Below are 19,165 nucleotides of genomic sequence, written 5' to 3'. Positions count from 1 at the left end.
ATTTTCGGCCTTGCCTCAGTCACTGAGTGTCCCCTCAAGTCATGAATGGATCCATGAGCTATTGAACCTAAAATAAAATCTACTCAGTAACTTCTCCAGGCTCCCTCCCACCACCATGTTGGCCTGAGTTTTCCTCTCCTTTCTGGAACCCATTCTCTGTAGGCAGATTTCTTTCTTTTGCTTCCAAAACCTTTCCTGCTTTCCCTTCTAACTCAAGGTTTGTACTTTCCAGGGTAAATGCTCCTTTCAGGAGTCTCTGGTCTCTGGGTTATGTTTAACGGTTCCAACATCCATTTAAATGACTCTTCCTTTTTCATCAAATTTCATATTTTCCTTTGCCTGGGGCATTGTCATTATCTCTTTCGCCTCCTTAAAATTCATTTCCACTTTATCTCTGCTGTCCCCCTCCTCCTCTCTCCCCCCAGTCACAGGACTTTGATCTCAGAGGGCCAATCCTCCGCCTTCCACTTATCTTTTCATTTTCTTCCCTGGTTGGAGGTCCAGTGTGGCCCTTCCGGCACTGTGTTGCTTTATCACTGATACGCAGATGTTTCCATCTTACTTCTGTGCCGCCCCCCACCAGCCAGTCAGGTGTATGAGGTCACTCTCCTCTGGATGAAGCTGACCTGTGACTCTGCCCCACTGCCCCACAACCTGAACCATCCACTAAGGTCAGGGGGTCAGTTCACTTACCAAGCTCCTACTCCCATCTTGGAATTAATGATGTCCTAACTCCTCTAGAGTTAGAGTGAGGAGAATGAACGAATGAATGAAAATAGTTATGTAAGTGCTTATAGTGTGCCAAGGCCTATGTTAACTGCTGGGGAGATAAATGCAGAAGGGTTATACTATCGTGGCCACTACCCTTCTGGTGGCCATTGCCCAAAGAAAGCGGGGCTTGAGCCGCCTTCCATCCATGGACCCTATGACCTGAAACTCGGGGGGATTATTTGATTCATTTGGTCTCCTTTAGGATGGGCTTCTGCTGGGGTGGGGAAAGGGATTTTGGCTGAGTAAAGAAATAATGCAAGGATCAATAGTTGATCAACATTTAGTAAATGCCTCCTATGTGGCAGAGACTGGGCTAAGCTCCAGAGCTGACGTTCTCAGCATGAGGACCACCTGGGTAAATGAGCAGAGCCTGGAGATGACAGGCTGAGTCTGGGGAACAGTTAGTAGCACTGTTAGACTAGGATGTAGGGAGTATGAAGGGGAAGAACATGGAATCAGCCTTCATTGCCAGTCTAGAGTTGAGCTTTGAAGAAATCTAGGGATTATAAGAGGTAGAGGTGAGCAGGCTTGGGGGAGGCAGGAGAAGGAAGCTTGGGAGGCTGGTTTGCCTGGAATAGGGAGAGCAGGAAGAAGAATGATCTAAACTTGGCTTGGGATGGTACGTAGGAGCCAGATGGCCAAGGGCCTTAAATGTGGGCTGAGGTTGCCCCCTTGGTAATTTCCAGTCCCGAGGGTGGGGTGGGTGCAGGTGTCTGCCCACACTGGTTCCTCTCTCTGGAATGCTTTGCCAAGGTTTGACCCTCCTCCTGCAGGTGTGTGTGACGTGGACCACCAGAACAAGGCTGGGTACACAGCCGTGATGATCACTCCCCTGGCCTCGGCAGAGACAGACGAAGACATGGATGTGGTTGGGAAACTGTTGAAACAAGGAAATGTGAATATACAGGCTGCTCAGGTAGTCCAGGCCTCACCAGGCCACTTCCTTTTACTTGAATCTACATTGGTTGAGTGCCTACTGTGTGCAAGGTGCTAAGCTCAGTCCTGAGTGTACAAAGATTAAAAAACCATGAAGTTCCTGCCTTCAGGGGGCTTGGGGGTGGGGAGGATGCCCCATATGCTGGAAGGGAAGGTATCAATCAAACAGTAAACATTTATTAAGCCCCTGCTACATGCCAGGCCCTGTGCTAAAACACTAGGTTTTTGTATACCTAGCAAAAGAGAGTCCCTGCCCTCAAGGTGCTGACAATCTAATGGTATTATGGGACAAAGGAAAACCAGACAGTGTCATATAGGAAAACTTGAAAATGAAGAGGGAACTTTCCGTTGGGAATGCAGGGGTTGTGAGGATGGGGGAAGGCAAAGCAGAATTTTAGAGCTGGAAAGGACAGCAGTGACTGAGGATCCCAGCTGTCGCATATCCCGGTCCCTGCCTGGAGACTCTTGGTGAGGAGAGCCTCCCATGTCCCAAGGCAGCCAGCCCATCCCACTTGGGAGGCCATGGAGCCCACTCTTGCCTCCTTGAAGTTTTCACCCATTCCTTGTTCTTGGTTTTAATCCCCTGAGGCCATCGGAGTAAATGCTAAAGCACTGGAGATACAAAAACCAAAAAACCTGCTTCACCTATAGAGGGTGCACAGAGAAGTAAGGTTATTATAAGGGAGTTTGTGATAGGGGAAGAGGAGGCCAGCACTCACCTCTTCACCACTCTGGTTGCCCTCCTCTGGCTAATCAATGTCCTTCTCAGTGATGGCACCCACAATGGAAAACACAGTCCTCCAGATGACATCCTAGAGAAGCCGACATCTGTGCTAGTCTTTGAAGGGAGAGATGAGGAGAAAGGGCATTCTCAGCTTGAGGACCACCTGGGCAAATGAGCAGAGTCTGGAGATGACAGGCTGAGTCTGGGGAACAGTTAGTAGCACCGCTAGACTAGGATGTAGGGAGTATGAAGGGGAGGAATGTGGAATCAGCCTTCATTGACAGTCTAGGGGCATTTGTATCCTGAAGTGAATTCCAAGGATTCATCCTGGTCCTGCCCGGGAGGAGGAATTCACTGCCGGCCCTGTCAGAGCTTGATGCCAAAGGAAACTGTGCCACTTATGGCCTCCCAAATGGCGTCCTTCCAAAATGCAACTTTTCGCTTCCCTCCGAATCCTAAACAGGCTGGGGCAGAAGTCAGGGAGCTCCTGATCTGTGCCCCAACCTGAGGCTGGGCAGGCTCCAGCTGGGTGCTGATTTTTGGAACATTCCACTGGTACCAGTCACGAGGAGGCATTCGCAGACTTGGCTGACCTTGTAAAACACCTGGAGGTTGCCCGTCATTCCTCATTACACACATACACACACACACACCACACACACACACACACACACACACACACACACAGACTTGAGCACACATACTCGGTTGTGAGTATCTCTGGGGAGCTGAGAGCCCATGTCTAGAAGGGGCAGTGAGTGTCTGCATTGGTCCTTTAAAGAGGCCGTGGTCCTTACCTTGCCAGCCCCACCCTCCCTCAACACTGCCAGGGCCAGGAGTTCCCATTACAGCTGAGCTGTGCTATGCTGGTAGGGTCCTTCACCAAGCAGTGCCAAGATTGCCCACACCCTTCAAGCCTGGCAGGTGATAGACAAGTACAGTAGTAATTAATTAATCCCCTTTTGGAGAAAAACAAAGAGTTGGGGCCAGCCAGACATGTTCCCCATATACCTGCCCCACTAGCTTTGTTTTTTAGAAAACAAAAGGGGGAAGAAAGGACAGAAAAGGATGGGCTTTGGGGGAAGGGCAGAGCCTGGGAGAGAACGGGCAGCTGTCCCAGGTGCAGAGTAGGCACAGTGCAGGCAGGGATGAGGGGTGGACCAGGTAGACCCCCATAGACCCGGCTACCACACTTCTCCCTCTTCATACCCTATCCCCCTCACCCAGAAACCCAGGATGTGGTGATGTTGGTATGAGAGCCTTCCCAGAGCTGCATCTTTATGTACTAAACAGTCCTTTTTAGCACAGCGAAAAGCCAGCTAGCTTGATTTTATCACCAAGGACCTGTGTTTGGGTCCTGGCTCCACTGTTTTACTCCTGGTATGCTCAAGGCCCTGTCTGGGCTACAGTGTCCTCAACTGTAAAATTAAGAGGTTAGGTTCAGGGGTGGGGAGCCTGCAGCCTCGAGGCCCCATGTGGCCCTCTAGATCCTCAAGTGCAGCCCTTTGACTGAATCCAAACTTCATATTTGTTCTGTGAAGTTTGGATTTAGTCAAAGGGCCACACTTGAGGACTTAGAGGGAGATGTGCAGCTGTTGCACCTTATGCCTCATTCATCTCAGGCTTACTCTGTTAGATGTTGGGATAAGAACAAAAGTGGAAAAAATCCTTGCCCTCAAGGATCTTACATTCTAGTGAGGGAAAGCAATATCTACACAGAGAAACAATTATAAAGTAAATAAAAAGCAATTGATTCTGCTGGAGAAATGTAACAGAAGCTTTAAAAATATTCTAATGGAAAAGCTATCAGAAGAGGATGCGGAAAAAATGTGATATTATTTTAAAAATAGGTTTTCCTTTATCAAGATGTAGTTAAGATTCAGTCATTTTATTAATTTATTCACTTATATTGGTTGAGGTGAGGATTCAGCTTATAATAAAAATTTATCAGTGTTACAAGGGCAGTGAAGGAATAAACATCACAGCTAGGATCACCAGGAGTGCTCTTAGACCTCAGCAGTAGCAGCAGGTGCTGCATTGTCTGATCTTGGAACAAATACTGAATCAGAAATCCGCCGATGTGGGCTGCAATCTGGGAGAGTGAGAGGCCTGCTGCCATCTGCCTGGGGCACACCTCATCTGGAGGTCACTGGGTTTGGTTCTGGACATCACAGCTTAGGTGCCCTGGGAAGGCTGGCCGAAGGAACTGGGAATGACTAGGCTGGAGAAGAGTGGACTCAGGGGACATGATAATTGTCATCAAGTATTGGAAGGGCTCTTGGCTAAGAAAGGGATTAGTCTTTTTCCCAGAGGACATTGTAACAAATGTGGATATTGTAACAACGCAGATGTAGGAATGATTTCAGGAAAAAGCTTCTAGTGATCAGAGTTATCCTTAAATGAAATAAGCTGCAGTGTGCCCGCTGTCTCTGCAGACCCTTGAGCAGAGGTTGGCTGTCCACTTGTCAGGAATGTGGCAGAAAGGATTCTTGGACTATGTGGCCTCCTATGTCCTTTCCAAGGCTGAGATTCTGTGTACATGCAGGCTTGCGTGCCTGTGTGTCTATGCGTGTGTGTGTGTTCATTGGAGTTAGGAGAAACTTTGACACTATTTCTCAAGAGGTGATGTGCATGCTATAATGGAAGTCACACAGTATCTGAGTCAGAGGAGCTGGGTTCAAATTCTGGTTTCTCCTGGGATTACTTCCCAGAAAGTAATAAAAATAATAAATAAAAATGATCCTTCCCATTATTTACTTCGTGCCAGACCTCAGATGAGCCAATTCATTTTGGTCTTCAATTTATTCATCTGTAAAATGATTCCTAAGGCTTGATTTAGCTCTAAATCCTGGAGTCCTTTAAGACCACACAGCTTTTCAGTGAAGCTGAGTCTCTCATAGTTCTGGCTTAGAGGGGAGTCCAAACTCTCCAAATACTGAGACCTCTCCAAGATCACCCTGGGGGTGAGTGTCTGAGTTAGGATTCTAAACCCCTCCTTTGAGTCCAAACCCAGGGCCAGTGTACCTTCAGGGCCCCCCCCCACCCATCTGACCTAATCAGCAAGCATTTAACAAGTAGCTGCCATGTGCCAGGCCCTCTGCTAAATAAGTGATAGCATGACAAAAGTGGAATGTTCCCTGCCCTCAGGAAGCTCGGTCTCTGCTGAGAACAATGTCAGTATTCAATATCCCTACTTTCACTTGTGGATATAGCCTTCCCCCATACTCAGAGAGCCATCCCTTGGAACAGACAAGAGGAAATACAGGAGAACGCAAAGCAAAACAGAACAATTCAGCAAAGATAATGACACGGCCAGCATTTACATACTGTATCTTTAAGGTCTGCAAAACACTTTCAATGTGTTGCCTCATTTGGTCCCCACAACAACCCTGTGAGGTCACGTGTGGTTCCTGGTGTGGGGCTGGTTGGGGATGGGAGGAAACACTCGTGTGATTTTGGGAAATTCTCCATTAGACGCACTCTTCAGTGATGCTCAGCCTGGATAGCTGCTTTTTTCTCAGGCCTTCTTTTCTCCCTGGTACCTTTCCCTGGTGCCATGTTTTACTCCTGATCTTCAGACTTCTTCACTGGTGTTGGGTTCCAGCAGGCTCATAGCTCTCATCCTGAAGCCCCAGAATAATCTAACATGCTAAAAGAATAAAGAGTTCCTGACCATCAGAACCTCCCTTCCCCGGAAGGAGGAGGGACTGCACTGGGGACGGTAGGCTCCCCCAACCGGAGGTTCTTCCATCTCTAAGATGGCCTCCATCCACTGGGAGCGCCGTTCCTATTCTCCTCCGAGTCACTCAGCTCTACTTGTATGATGGGAATGTGGCTCATTGTTGTCCTGTGACTCTCCCCAGGGAGGTCAGACTGCGCTGATGCTGGGGGTGAGCCATGATAGGGGGCACATGGTAAAGGCCCTGCTGACCTGTCGCGCCGACGTCAACCTTCAGGACAGTGATGGGACAACGGCCCTCATGGTGGCTGCTCGCCGTGGCAACACGGACATGGTGAAACTCCTCCTGACTCATCCAGGCTGTGACGCCACGTTGACCGACAAGGTGAGAGGGTGCCGGCTGTGATCTAGAGACTTTACTAAGGACATTTTCATAACTAGTCAGTCTAAGAGGTGGATGGGGAACTCCTTGGGAATCCCCCATGTGGCTGGCAGTGGCCCTTGGATTAAGCCTGGGAGGGAGATAGAACCCAAGGCAACCTGTCTAGACTCAAAGGCCCCTAAGAGGTGGCCCATGTGAGTGTGCGTTCATTGCACACTTTGACATGCCTTCCTCCCCCCCCCCCAAATCAAACCTGTTATTCTTTTCACCCAGATGTAAAGTAAGCTAGGGATTGAGAGTTGCTACTGGTGCCAGGGTCCTTCCCTGTTCGTAGCATCCTAATAAGTAACATCTGAATTTCCTCTGTGCTATTAACAATCCTAATTTCTTGTGACACCTCCCTGGGGTCCAGAGGGTTTCCTTATCCCTTCCCCCTTCCCTAGTTTGTCTGTAGATCCCAAATACATGGGCTTGGCCCCAGCACTGCTAGGGAAATAATTAGAGGGCCCAGACCATCCCAAAATAAATGTTGGGGAGGGGCGGAGAGGGGGCTGCTGCCAGGAAGAAATGGCGCCTTTCCTAAATATGAGGCTGCTCTCCCCTGGAGCCACACAAAAGGGGCTGTGTTAACACGATGCAGCCCCGCCAGCCCTGTAATCAGAAACAGCCCCTCAACTGGCTATCATCAAAGGACTATACCAGGAACCGGGGGGCCCCCATTAAAGTCAAGGGATTGTTGGGGAGGGTTGATCAGTGAGCACAGCGCCACTGAACTGGCCTCCTATTCCTGGAGGGTAAGACAGGGCTGGAAGCCTGGGAATCACAGAGTCAGAGAAAGAAGGGACCTCCCCTGCCATGTATCCCTGCCCTGGCCCCACAAGGTTCCGTGCCTTGCCCTGGGTCAAATGACTGGAAATTGTCTGAGATTTAGATCCCCGTCTTCCTGCCTCCCAGTCCCATGCCCTATTCACTGCACCACACTGCTTCTCATTCTGGAAGACTAAGTGGCTTTGCTGAAGGTGCTGTGGGGCTGCGTGGCCAGCTCAGCATACAGACCTCCTAGCCCTGGAAGAAAGAGGGACTCACGGCCCAGAACCACCCCAGCCCCAACTCCCGGGCATAACCTGTCAGCAGGGAAAGGAATGAATTGCTCATTTTTCCCCCCTTAGGCTGGCCACACGGCCTTGTCCATGGCCCTGACGTCACCCACCCACGGGGAAATTGCTGAACTCCTGTGGGCCCACGCAGAGCAGGGCAAGTACGCTGGGCCGTAGAAGAGTCCGAGAGAAGCTGGTGCCCCCGAACAAAAGGATCGTTGTTGGACTCCTCCATCCCAGCCGTGGGGGGAGATGGGGGGAACAAGCTGTAATGGAGCGACTCCTTCCCCAGCATCTGGAGGGGAAGAATTATGTCAGCTCTGCCTCCCCATTCCTGATGTATCATTCTGCTTATAGGGCGCTTCGTAGTCTTAACAAAGCCTGGCCCATGGAGGGCAGGGGCTGCAGGACACTGACAGGGCACCGGCCCTTCAGTTCGTTTATTGTTGTTGTTTTTTTAACACGTTACTATTTACTCTGTATCCCTTATTAGCACAAAGGATCTCTAAGGCAAGCCACAAGAGCACATTAGCAAAGCAATACTTTTTATATGAAATGGAAAGAAACGTGTCTTTTTTTCCTCCTTCGTTTGCTATTTTAAGCCAATTAGATAAGAACGGGAAGAATGCATTACTGCATGGAGACAGGGAGACTCGGGTTCGAGTCTTTCCTTTGACCCATGTGGATTCCATGACCTTGGGGAAGTCACTTACCTCTTGGTGTCCCAGACAACCTTCAGAGACTAGAAGTCATGGCTGAGCTGTTGGTCTGCGTTGGTGGATTGAGTGCTTCCCACTGGTTAAATTGCTGGCAGCTAGGTGGCGCAGTGGATAGAGCACCAGCCCTGGAGTCAGGAGGACCTGAGTTCAAATGCAACCTCAGACACATAATGCTTCCTAGCTGTGTGACCCTGGGCAAGTCATTTCACCCCATTGCCTAGCAAAAAACAAAAACAAACAAACAAACAAAAAAACCATAAATTGCTGGCCCAACCAAATGTGTGCACATACATGTATAGACAAGCACATAGGTTCCCATCATAAATGGAACCATAGATTTACAGCTAGAAGTTCCCTATGTGTGCATGTACAGATAAACACACATGTCCCCATTTTAGATAGGATTATAGATTTAGAGTCTGACCCCCTTTTCATTTTACAGATGAGGAAATTGAGGTAAGCAGGGTTAATTGACTTGCCCAGGGTCATATAGATAGTAAGTGTCTAAGGCTGGATTTAAACCACTTCTCCTGACTCCCAAAACTAGCAACCCATCCAAGTATGCCATATGTATGTGTGTGTGTACCTATAATATACCTCTGTGTACGTCTGTGTGTACGTGTGTGTGCGTGTATACGCAGAGAGAGTACACGCATGTTCCTGAATTGCAAGGCTCACTGTGGCACCCAGCCTGGGAGGGTAGAAGGTCTGTCTTTAAGTCTTTCCTCTGATGCACACTGGCCAGACAATCCTGGGCAGATTCTTTGCCTCTTGGTGCCCCAAAGCAACTTTCTAAGACTGTAAAAAGTTGTCAGTCTGCATCAATGGACAGAGACTCCCTAGTGAAAGTTCCCTACGCTGATAATATCATGCCCTCACCTGTACGTATATGTGAATGCACATATATGTGTGTTTCAATCAATCAACGAGCATTTATTAAGCCCTTACTGTGTGCCAGGCACTGGGCTGCGTGCCAGGGATACAAAGAAAGGCAGAAACATGATTTCTTCCCTCAAGGTTCTCACTCTGTGTGTGTGTGTGTGTGTGTGTAGCAGTAAGAGCTGGCCTAAGGGTTAGAAAGACCTTTCCTGAGGTCTTGGTTCTGACAAATCCTGGCCGTTCCAAGGTTATAAATGGCAGGGCAGCGGCTGATTTGCATGGGTAGAGAGGAGACCAAAAAGTTTTATATACACATGTACTTATATACACATAATAATAATAATATCATTTACTAGCACTTTAAGGTTTGCAGTGCACTTCACAAATATCATCTCATTGTATCCTCACAACGGTCCTGGGAGGTAGGTACTATAATCATATCCATTGTACAGATGAGGAAACTGAGGCAGAGAGCAGTTAAGTGACTTGCCCAGGGCCACACAGCAGGGATGTGTCATAAGTGAGACTTGAATAAAGGTCCTCTTGACTTAGTATACTTGGATTCGAATGTTGGGGCAGGACTGGACTTCTCAGCACCAGCCCTGGGACTGAGTCACCAAAAAGTTCTGAGTGTGGAAAAACATGCCAAGTAGGGCTATGGTTTGGGGGCCCTGGTTTATGAGACCCTACGTGGGGGTGGGGCTGAGATGGAAACATCAAATTCAGACAAGGCGGGAAGCCACAGCATAAAGGTACCCACTCCAAGCACAGGGTGTTCTGCTTTCCGAATTCACCGCTGCCATATGGCTCTTATTTTTTCCAATTAAATCGGAATTACCCAGGAAACACAATCCATCCAAAGCCATCAGGTCTTTATAGAGTGCTTGGGCATGGCTGGGAGAGACCGGCTCTCCCTGATCTGGCATAAGAAACTGATTAGTGGGAGAATAAACTTCCCTGTGGGGTTGGGTTAGTCCCATTTCAGAGGCTTCCCCCACCAGTTCCTTGGGAACCATTTCCAATGACAGTTTCTGGTTTCTCGTCCCAGGGCCCCCACAGCTGAACATCTGCTGTGAAGTTCCAGGCTTCCTCTACCCAAGGCCCTGCCCCTACCCACTCACACACAATGAACCCCGTGTTGCAGCAGGTTTGCTGGAGGGAACTACCTGGAGGAGGGGGCTTTTTGGCCTCAGTCTTACCTTCCCTCATGGCAGCTGTTTCTCTCTTCCCAAGCTGCCATAGTTGGGGTACCAGCAGACCACAGACGTGAGACCAACAGTTCAGAGTCACCTAAAACTGGAGTAAATTTTCTTTATTTACTTTTTTTCTTGATGAAAACTTGCAGTTGCCTAGCTAAGAAAGGCATCCAAGTGCCTGGGATCAGACGCGGGAGACTGGGAGCTGAGAGGCCTTGCTAGGACGGTGCCACACCGGCCGGCCTTGAATAACCACCCTGGCCTTTGATGCAGAGCATCTAGGGAACGGGGAGCAGAACAGTGAAGGGCCTGAAGGTCGTGGTGGAAGGAACTGGCGGTTTTTAACAGGGAGAAGGGAAAATCCTGGGGGAACTGGAGAGCTGCCTTCAAGTGCTGAAGAGAAGGTTCACAAAAGAGGGATTAGCTTTGTTTTGCTTGGCCCCTTGGGCAGAACCAGCGCAGTGTGAGTGGAAGCTGTAAATAGACAGATTTAGACAGTTAGGAAAAAAAAAACTAACAAAGGGAGGAGCTATCCAGAAGTGACTGTGAGTGTGTGCATGTGTGTATGTGTGTTGTGAGGTATATGTGTGTTCAGCATGTGCATATGTGTGAGTGTGTATATGTTAGGAGTGTGGATGTGTATATGTAAATGTATACGTGCGTGTGTGTGTGTGCATGAATGTTAAGTGTAAATGTGTGTGTTTTGTGAGCACATGTATGTATGAGTGTGAGAGTGTGTGTGTGTGTGTGTGTAAAGGGCAGCTGATAGAACTCTTGGGATTCAATTTGGAAACTATAAGCATTTTATCATCATGATAATGTAAATGTCAGATCACTCTCCCAGAATTAATGGCACCCAGACCTTTCTTGAATGAATAACTCTCTTTTGACCTTCACACATATTTCACATACATATTTGCTGGACTTCAGTGACTCTGGACAAGAGAGTGAGGCTGACAGCTTTGCACAACTCCGTCTCACTTCAATTCACACATTCGGTCCTCTTCGAAAATGAAGGGCAAACAACATTTCAGAAGCAAAACCCTGTTTTACTCAGCTCTAATCAGCTTGGCTCAGCCTTCTACTTCGAGCTAACATTTATCTATTGCTTTTAAGTCTGAAAAAACCTTTGCATACAGCAACCCTGGGAGGTAGGTGCTATTATTATCCACATTTAACAGATGGGGAAACTGAGGCTGAGCCGTTAAATAACTTTCCCCATTGTCACACAGTTAGAAAGTATCTAAGGTAGGTTTTGAATTCCAATCTTCTTCCTAACTCCCAAGTTCAGCAATCCCCACCTCATCTGCTTCCCCACATATCTTCTTGTTAAAATGTCTCCTCAGTATTAACTACTCCATCTTGAAAAAGGGCTGCCCTGAGCAGTGACTACTGGTGTTATTTGCTTTGGGTCTAAATGGAACCAACATCTGATGCCAATCCTGCCCAGTGATGACTCCAGGTGCTTTCTTGAATTTGGTCACTTCAGCAAGGCACTTTGCGGGCACAAACCCTTAATGAAAACCCTTGATTTTCAAGGCCAACAGGCATGGCTTTCTCATCATCAGGAGGTGTGCATTCCTTGAATGCAAAAAAAGGAATACTAACTTTTGTCTCTTTGAGACATTTAATTAGGAATGCAATTGTATGGTTCCATGTCTGGAATGTTAATAGGTCACAACAGGCCTTGAATCCCCATTGTTGCATCCCCTTAGAGCATCTCAGGTGGCAGAGAAGACAGATACAGGAGACTGAAATACATCGTCAACTAGAATTTATGAAGTGCCTACTATGTTCCAGGTACCAGTTGGTCAATCAGCATTTATTAAGCGCTTACTAGGCGCTAAGCACGGGGGAGGCAGAGAAAGGCAAATGACAGCCTGACCTCAAGGAGCTGCCAGTCTAATGAGGGAGACTAACAAATGTGTACAAACAAGACATAGGCAGGGTAAATTGGAAATAACTGAGAGGGATGACGCTGGCATTGAGAAGAAGGCTTCCGTGGAAGGTGGGATTTTAGCAGGGACTTGAAGGAAACCAGGGAAGCCAGAAGGGAGAAAATTCTATGCCGGGGGACAGCCACGGAAACCCCCTGGAGATTAGAGACAGAGTGTCTCCTGCAAAGAAGAGTATGGAGACTGGGTCCACTGGATGGGATAGAGGGGGAGAGGTGAAGGGCTAAGACTTAAGAAAACTAGAAAGGAGTCCTGGGATTTCTCCTGTAGAGGGAGCTCCCAGTGAGGACCTTCCTTCATCAGTGCAGATTTCTTCTCTGGAGAACAGGGAGCGCCAGAGGGTAAGGGACCTCAATTTCTTCTTTCATAAAGTGAGGAGGCTGGAGTAGATAGCCTAAGGATGAAAGACCTCATAACTGGGAGGGGAGGGAGAGAACAGGCATTTATATAGCACCTACTGTGTGTCAGACATTGTGCTAAGCGCTTTGCAAACAGATATCATTTGATCTTCACAACAGCCCTGCAGGTAGGTGCTGTTATTATCCTCATTTTGCGATTGAGGAAACTGAGGGAAAGTGATTTGCCCAAGGTCACCCAGCCTGTATGGTCTGGTGGTTTGGGAGATACACGAGGTTTTTGGGCTCTGGGCTGTCTCCATTAGTGTCTGGGAGAAGTAAGTGGTGGTGGTACTTTAACTTGCCTGGTGCTGTTGTGGTCTAGGGGTCTTGGGAACCCCAAAATTCAAGGGCAAAGGGTGCAAGTCTGCCTAAAAGAATTCGACCACTCAAGCCTCCTTTCAGTCTAAGTAGTTTATTAAAACACCATTGGGGTGGGTGAGATTCCTGAGTGAGTCTGCGCATTTTGTAGGGCCAAAACTGACTTTTTATATAGGGAAAAAGATTGTGGGAAGATTTGGATGAGATCAAGGAGTGGCAAATAGCCTGGAGTGATCTGGAGGTAACAGAGAAGGAGTCTAGATGGGATGGGGGGGGAAGTGTGTGGTGTGTCCTGAGGTAACAGACAATGAAGAGCCAGGCTGGGTCAGAGGTAACAAAGAAAGGACAGTTGAATGGATTATTGAGTAGGTGGGGATGTGTGGAAAAGTTCAGGATCTGGGTTGCATTTTGAGGGTCCAGGTCTCATACCCCATCAGTACCACTGCCTCCTGTCTCTCCCTCAAGATGCCTTGCTACTTCAGCTAGACTGGCTTACAATTCAACAAACATATACTAAGCACCTAGTATGTGCAGGTACAGTTAGGTGCTTGGGGTACAAATACAAAAATTTTTTAAATCCCTTCAAGGAGCTTACATACCTTTTTGGGGGGGGGTTTGCCGAATGTGAGGGGGGAGAGATGATATTTATGTAGATGTATAAACAGAAGATAAATTGGGAAGGAAAAACACGTCTGAGAGAACTAGGAAGCGTCTCTTGTACTAAATAGCATCTGAGCTAATCTTTGAAAAAAGATAAGGAATCTGAGGACTGGACCTGAGGCCATGTGTTCCAGGCAAAATGATGGTTTGTATAAAGTCACATGAAACCCCAAATCTTTGAGTTCACATGGACTGGACGTCTTGAGGATTGCTTAATCATCTATAATGGGGGCAGCTAGGTGGCGCAGTGGATAGAGCATCAGCCCTGAAGTCAGGAGGACCTGAGTTCAAATCCAGCCTCAGACTAAACACTTGGCACTTACTAGCTGTGTGACCCTGGGCAAGTCACTTAACCCCAATTGCCTAAAAAATAACAATAATAATCTATAGTTCATGCCCCTAACAAAGTTTTCTTTGGCAACATCAGAGGTTGGTTCACCTGAAGGAATTCTTTCTGCTACATGGGGAACTTCTCAGTGTAGCTCTCTTGTAGGATATTCATGTCCACTCCCCTACTAGGAACATTCTGAATGTCTTTGGAAGAACAGAGACAGATGAGCCTCAGACCTGCCTCCTAGAGCCAGAAACAACCTCACAACATCAATAGGAAAGTCTAAACCGTCTGGGTGCTTACTCTGTGATGACTGGTCCCATGGCAAGCGTAGGGTCTGTGTTCCCATTTGGGAAGTTAATAGATGTGGAATCAAGAGAGTCAGGTTCAAATTCAAGTCACTTAAGTCCTCTGAGCTTCTAGTCCTTATCTGTAAAATAGGAGTAACGGCACTTCTCTCACCCAGGGTGGTGAAGAGCCAAAGAGACCATGTTGCCAAGAGCTTTATAACCTTTCTGTTCATCCCATCTCTGGTTTAGGGCTCCTCAGCTCTCACGTTTTCCTCTTTCTCGGAAGTCTCTCTCTCTTGTCCCCTGCCCCTTGGAATCCCTAGTTCCCATCCAGGAAGCCCACCAGGCTTTTCCAGAGCCTCCCAGACTACTGTCCTTACTGCTTTTCCCACATCCCAGAAAGGAATTTGTGTCTCTGTATTTACTTATCTGCAGACTCTTTGTTTCTCCCTTATAAGGTGTTTGAAGGCCTGGCCCCTCCACCCTCCCTCCTGCTTGGGGTCTTTCTTTAACCCCTTCTAAGGGGGGTCAGGAAGGAGAAGTTACTGAAACTGACTCTGCCCTTCTGTAAAATGAAGACAGCAGGTCAAGGTTGTTGGCTCATAAGCATGGAGGACTCTTTTTCTCAGATTCTTATCATCAGCCTTGAGTCCTACCCTCATTTGGAAACACTTACTAATTGTCAGCTAGTGATTTATCAGGAGTAAAACACAACTCCAGTTTTATCTCCGACTTTTCTGTAAACCTCCAACCGTCTCCCCCTTTTTCCAGCCTTCCCCTCCCTCATCTCCTCCCTCCTGTCCTCTTCCCTGTATTTTCTCTTTTTTTCGTTTCTTAGGGTCAAAGCTGCTTTCCCAGTACAGTCCCTAAAACCTAGTTTTTCCCAGTCAGCAACTTGGGGCAATGGACAAAGCAAAGCTGACCCCCAGTTTGAGATTCAACAACAACCCTTTCATTCCTTGCATTCATGCATTGCATGTACATCCAAATCATTATAAGCATTAATTGTCCACTATGTGTCCTACAACAGGAGTACAAAGACAGAAAGACAATGGTTCCTGTCTCGGAGGAGCTGACATTCTATTAGAGGAAAACCACGCGGGTACCAATGAATGCAAAATCTTTACAAAATCAATACAAAATCATTTTTTGAGGAGCAAGGAATAACTGGGATTGTCCAGAGCAGCATAAGCTAGAGTAGGCAGGAGAGGAGAGTTCAGCACCAGTGGAGGGACGGACTTGACCTGGAGGTCACTGCTCTGTGAGCCCAGGACAGAGGAACCTAACATTGAACAAGCCGAGCTGGGGCGCAGAGGGCAAAGTAGGAGTGAGGTCAAGATTTCCCATGCGCGCAACTTCTTCATTCTGAGAAAGCCTTCTTCCCCAAGCCCAGATGGTTTTCTCCACAGTGGCCTGCTTGTTCCCCACATGGAAGAAATTCTCAATATTTCCATATTGGGGACTTTCCGCTACCCCCTGCTAAGATGCCCAGATGACCTGGAAGAGAATGGACTCAGGCCAGGCTGACTGCGTGTTCCATCCTGTGTCCTGGAAACCCCTGGCTTCGGCTCTATCTACCCTGTCTGGCCACCACATCTACAATCCCCAATTCCCAGTGCCGCCGTTGCCCAACCTTATGCTTCTTGTGTCAATCAGGCTAGAAGGGCTGTAGTCTAAGCTGAGCATAGTACAGCACTCAATTTGAAGTCATAAGACCTGGGTTCGAATCCTGACTCTGCAACTTACTAACTGTATGAACTTTTACAAATTATTTAACATCTCTGTGACTCAGTTTCTTCATCTGCAAAATACCAGGGTTCGAGTCTTCTACCGGCCCTTGATTCCATGATCCAACTTGCTACTAATTAGAGCTATCCCAAAGTGGACTTCGGTACAGGTAGGTGGCACAGTGGATAGAGCACTCTGCCTAGAATCAAGAAGACTGTGAGTTTCAAATCTGCCTTTGCTGTGACCCTAGGCAAGTCACTTAACCCTATTTGCCTCAGTTTTCTCATCTGTAAAATGAGCTGGAGAAGGAAATGATGAACCATTCTAGTATCTCTGCCAAGAGAGCCCACAATGGGGTCACCAAGAGTTGGACACGAGTAACCAACAATCAAGTGGCTGGGGCTGCTTCTGGAGGCAGTGGGCTCTCCTTCCCTAGAGGTCTCAACAAAAGGCTGGATGACTGTTTGCTGGGGCAAGGGGAGGTATTGTAGGCAACTAGCAAATATTTAACATCTGGCTCTCAAAAAAAAAAAAGCCATACCCTGCACAGTGTTATTGTGTAACTGCTAATCTGTGTTATTAACATTTTTTTTATCACTTTCTTAAGACCAGACAATCAACAAAACAATAAAACAGGCCCCAGTTGTAGCTTTTGCTGATTTGTAGGTGTAAATGCTCCCACTGAAAGTTTAACTATCGGCTTTTGAAAGCCAGTTCAAACTGGCTCCATCCAGCATCTCCCAAGTTGTAGGAAGGGTTTGATCATGGGTCAGACTAGCTGGACACGGAGGTCTCCTCCAGTTCTGAAATTCCGTCATCCATGCTGACCCTAGCTTTTATTTAGAGCATACAAGTGGACCGAGGGCATCTATTCATTCATACAGAAATGGCACACGATGTTTGTGCTTTCTACTTCCCAGATGTTCCTGGTTCCCTGCTTTGGTCTGTTACAAGAAAATGCATGTAGCTGAATCCCAGGAAACTCAATCATGTTTCACACACACACACACACACACACACACACACATTTATGCCATTAAAAACAGCTATGCTAACAAGAGCTCAAGAACTGTGTCTACTCCCTATTTTGTACTAAGGCATGTGATTTGAATTGGGTTCAGCCCTGAGAGGCCTGACTCTAATGAGAGGAAAACTCAGATTCCTGTCCTGGGCTCATTAAATAGCCACCCAAGGGCTTCAGGGATGATTTTACATATACTAATGGTTGTCATCTAGGGTTTCCCCTAAGAAAAGAGAGTAAGAAGGTCCTCAGCATATAATATTAATCAGGTATGGGATGGTAATTTATTCCTTATATGAACACATTTTATCAACAGAATTATTGCGGTTTGGAGTGCTGGGAACCCTGAAATTCAAGGTATGGGGGTCTGCCTTGAAAGCCTTCTTTCAGTTAGAGTAGCAAGGTTTTATTATAACACCAGTTAGGCAGGCAAGATTCCTAGTAAATCTGCACTATTGTATCACCAATAGGAGTGGGCAGAGTTCTTAGTGCAGTCTTCGAATTTGATTAGGACAACCAGGATACTTTTACACAGAAAAAGGGGAAAAGGGTCAGTGAAAAAAATTGATAGGATTAAGGAGTGGTAAATAGCCTGGGATGGGCCAGGTGCAGACAATGAAAGTTCCATGGTCTGGGCTGGGTCGAGGGCTGCAATGAAAGGACAGTTAAAAGGATTATTGAGTATCTGTGGATGGGCCAGATGCCTCAGTCTAAACACCAGTGACCTGTCCTGCTTGAAATGTGTGGGAAAGTTCAGGGGCTGAGTTGCATTCAAAGACATGATCTTTTCCTTTTAGAGGCTCGGTCCCATTGCCCCATCAGAATGACTTAATCAGAATCCTGTGATTTGGAATAACATTTACAATCAACTAGGAGGCTGATCCTTAAACCTCCTCAGAAAACAAACTGCCAATTTAGGCATTTCATTTTACACTAAACCTCAGCTCTGCATTGTCCAAACAACTCTTCATGGGCCTCTCATTGGTAAAAACATCATCCCTCTTGTTGATGGCCATGCTTTCTAATGCAGAAACTTCCCCATATCCAACCCAATGAAATTCAGGGACTCTATGCTTCTCAGACTCACAGGATCATCACCTAGCCTGGGCATCTTGAGAGAGGTCCTTGGTTGCCTAAAATCAGAGAAAAAATAAATGCAAAAGAGGTCATGTAAACCTGGGCTTGCCTGAGCAGGACATGCTTTAGATACCATGTGTTCATGACTACATGGAGGCTGAGGTGGAGGGTGGCAAGATAGGAATAAGAATTATAGTACAAACCACTCCCCCCCCCCCCACTTCCTTCTAGGGAAGCACAATTTTCAGCAGAGAAGGAAGAGAAGGTGAGGAGATGGACTCACTCCCTTTTGGATATCCACTGACTCATTAGCCCTTGTGCATCCTCAGCCAAAAGAGAGGTTCTTTGTCCTCTCCAAGTGTAAGCCCCTCATAGGTGAACCAAATATGTTGAGAAGTAGGTTTCCCTGCCCCTGACCCTCTATCTTCAATGGGGTCACCTAGAACCAGGAAGAGCCTCTCAGAGCATGCTCCACAGGATGGCTCTTGCTAAACCAGGTGGTGAAGGGTTTAGAATGCTAAACAAAGGAGTTTGTATTTTATGTTGGAAGCAATTGATATGAGGGTTAAAATAATAGTAACATTTCTATGGCAATTTAGGGTTTACAAAGTGCTTTCTGTCCAATATCCTGTGAAGTAGGTATTGTCATACCCATTTTATAGATGAGAAAAGTGTGTAAAAGAAAGACTAAGGACCTCACAAAGAGTTACACAGGTAGCAGGGTAAAAATTCAAGCCCATATTTCCTGAGTGCTCAGATCCTAACTCTACACCTTGAAGGGACCTCAGAGGCAATTTGATTGAATTCCTTCATTTAACAGATGAGGAAACTGAGTCCCAAGGAGGTCAAATGACTTCCCCAGGTTACACAGTATCAGAGTTGGGAATCTGAACCCAGGGCCACCATGGTATCAGCAATAAAGGTTAAATTCCAACTATGGCATCGCTAAGAAAGAATGCTTTCTCAATATATTTCTGATATCATAAGAGAGGGTACACTGTGTA

General features: G+C 47.1%; 1 protein-coding gene across 1 annotated transcript in view; it reads left to right on the top strand.

Moving 5' to 3' along the window:
• The window catches only part of KANK4 (KN motif and ankyrin repeat domains 4), a 108,965-nt gene extending 99,224 nt beyond the window's left edge, over positions 1 to 9,741 (top strand). Inside the window, 3 exon segments of the mRNA XM_078156677.1 lie at positions 1,545 to 1,687; positions 6,295 to 6,495; positions 7,662 to 9,741. Coding sequence (XP_078012803.1) covers positions 1,545 to 1,687; positions 6,295 to 6,495; positions 7,662 to 7,766 — 449 coding nt within the window. The 3' untranslated portion in view covers positions 7,767 to 9,741.
• Positions 9,742 to 19,165: the final 9,424 nt, after the last annotated feature.

The sequence above is a fragment of the Phascolarctos cinereus genome, unplaced genomic scaffold, assembly GCF_003287225.1.
Source record: "Phascolarctos cinereus isolate Bilbo 61053 unplaced genomic scaffold, phaCin_HiC Scaffold_5;HRSCAF=322, whole genome shotgun sequence".
Lineage (NCBI taxonomy): Eukaryota > Metazoa > Chordata > Mammalia > Diprotodontia > Phascolarctidae > Phascolarctos > Phascolarctos cinereus.
The sequence above is the reverse complement of the archived record's forward strand: the minus strand, read 5'-3'. Positions and strand labels throughout refer to the sequence as shown.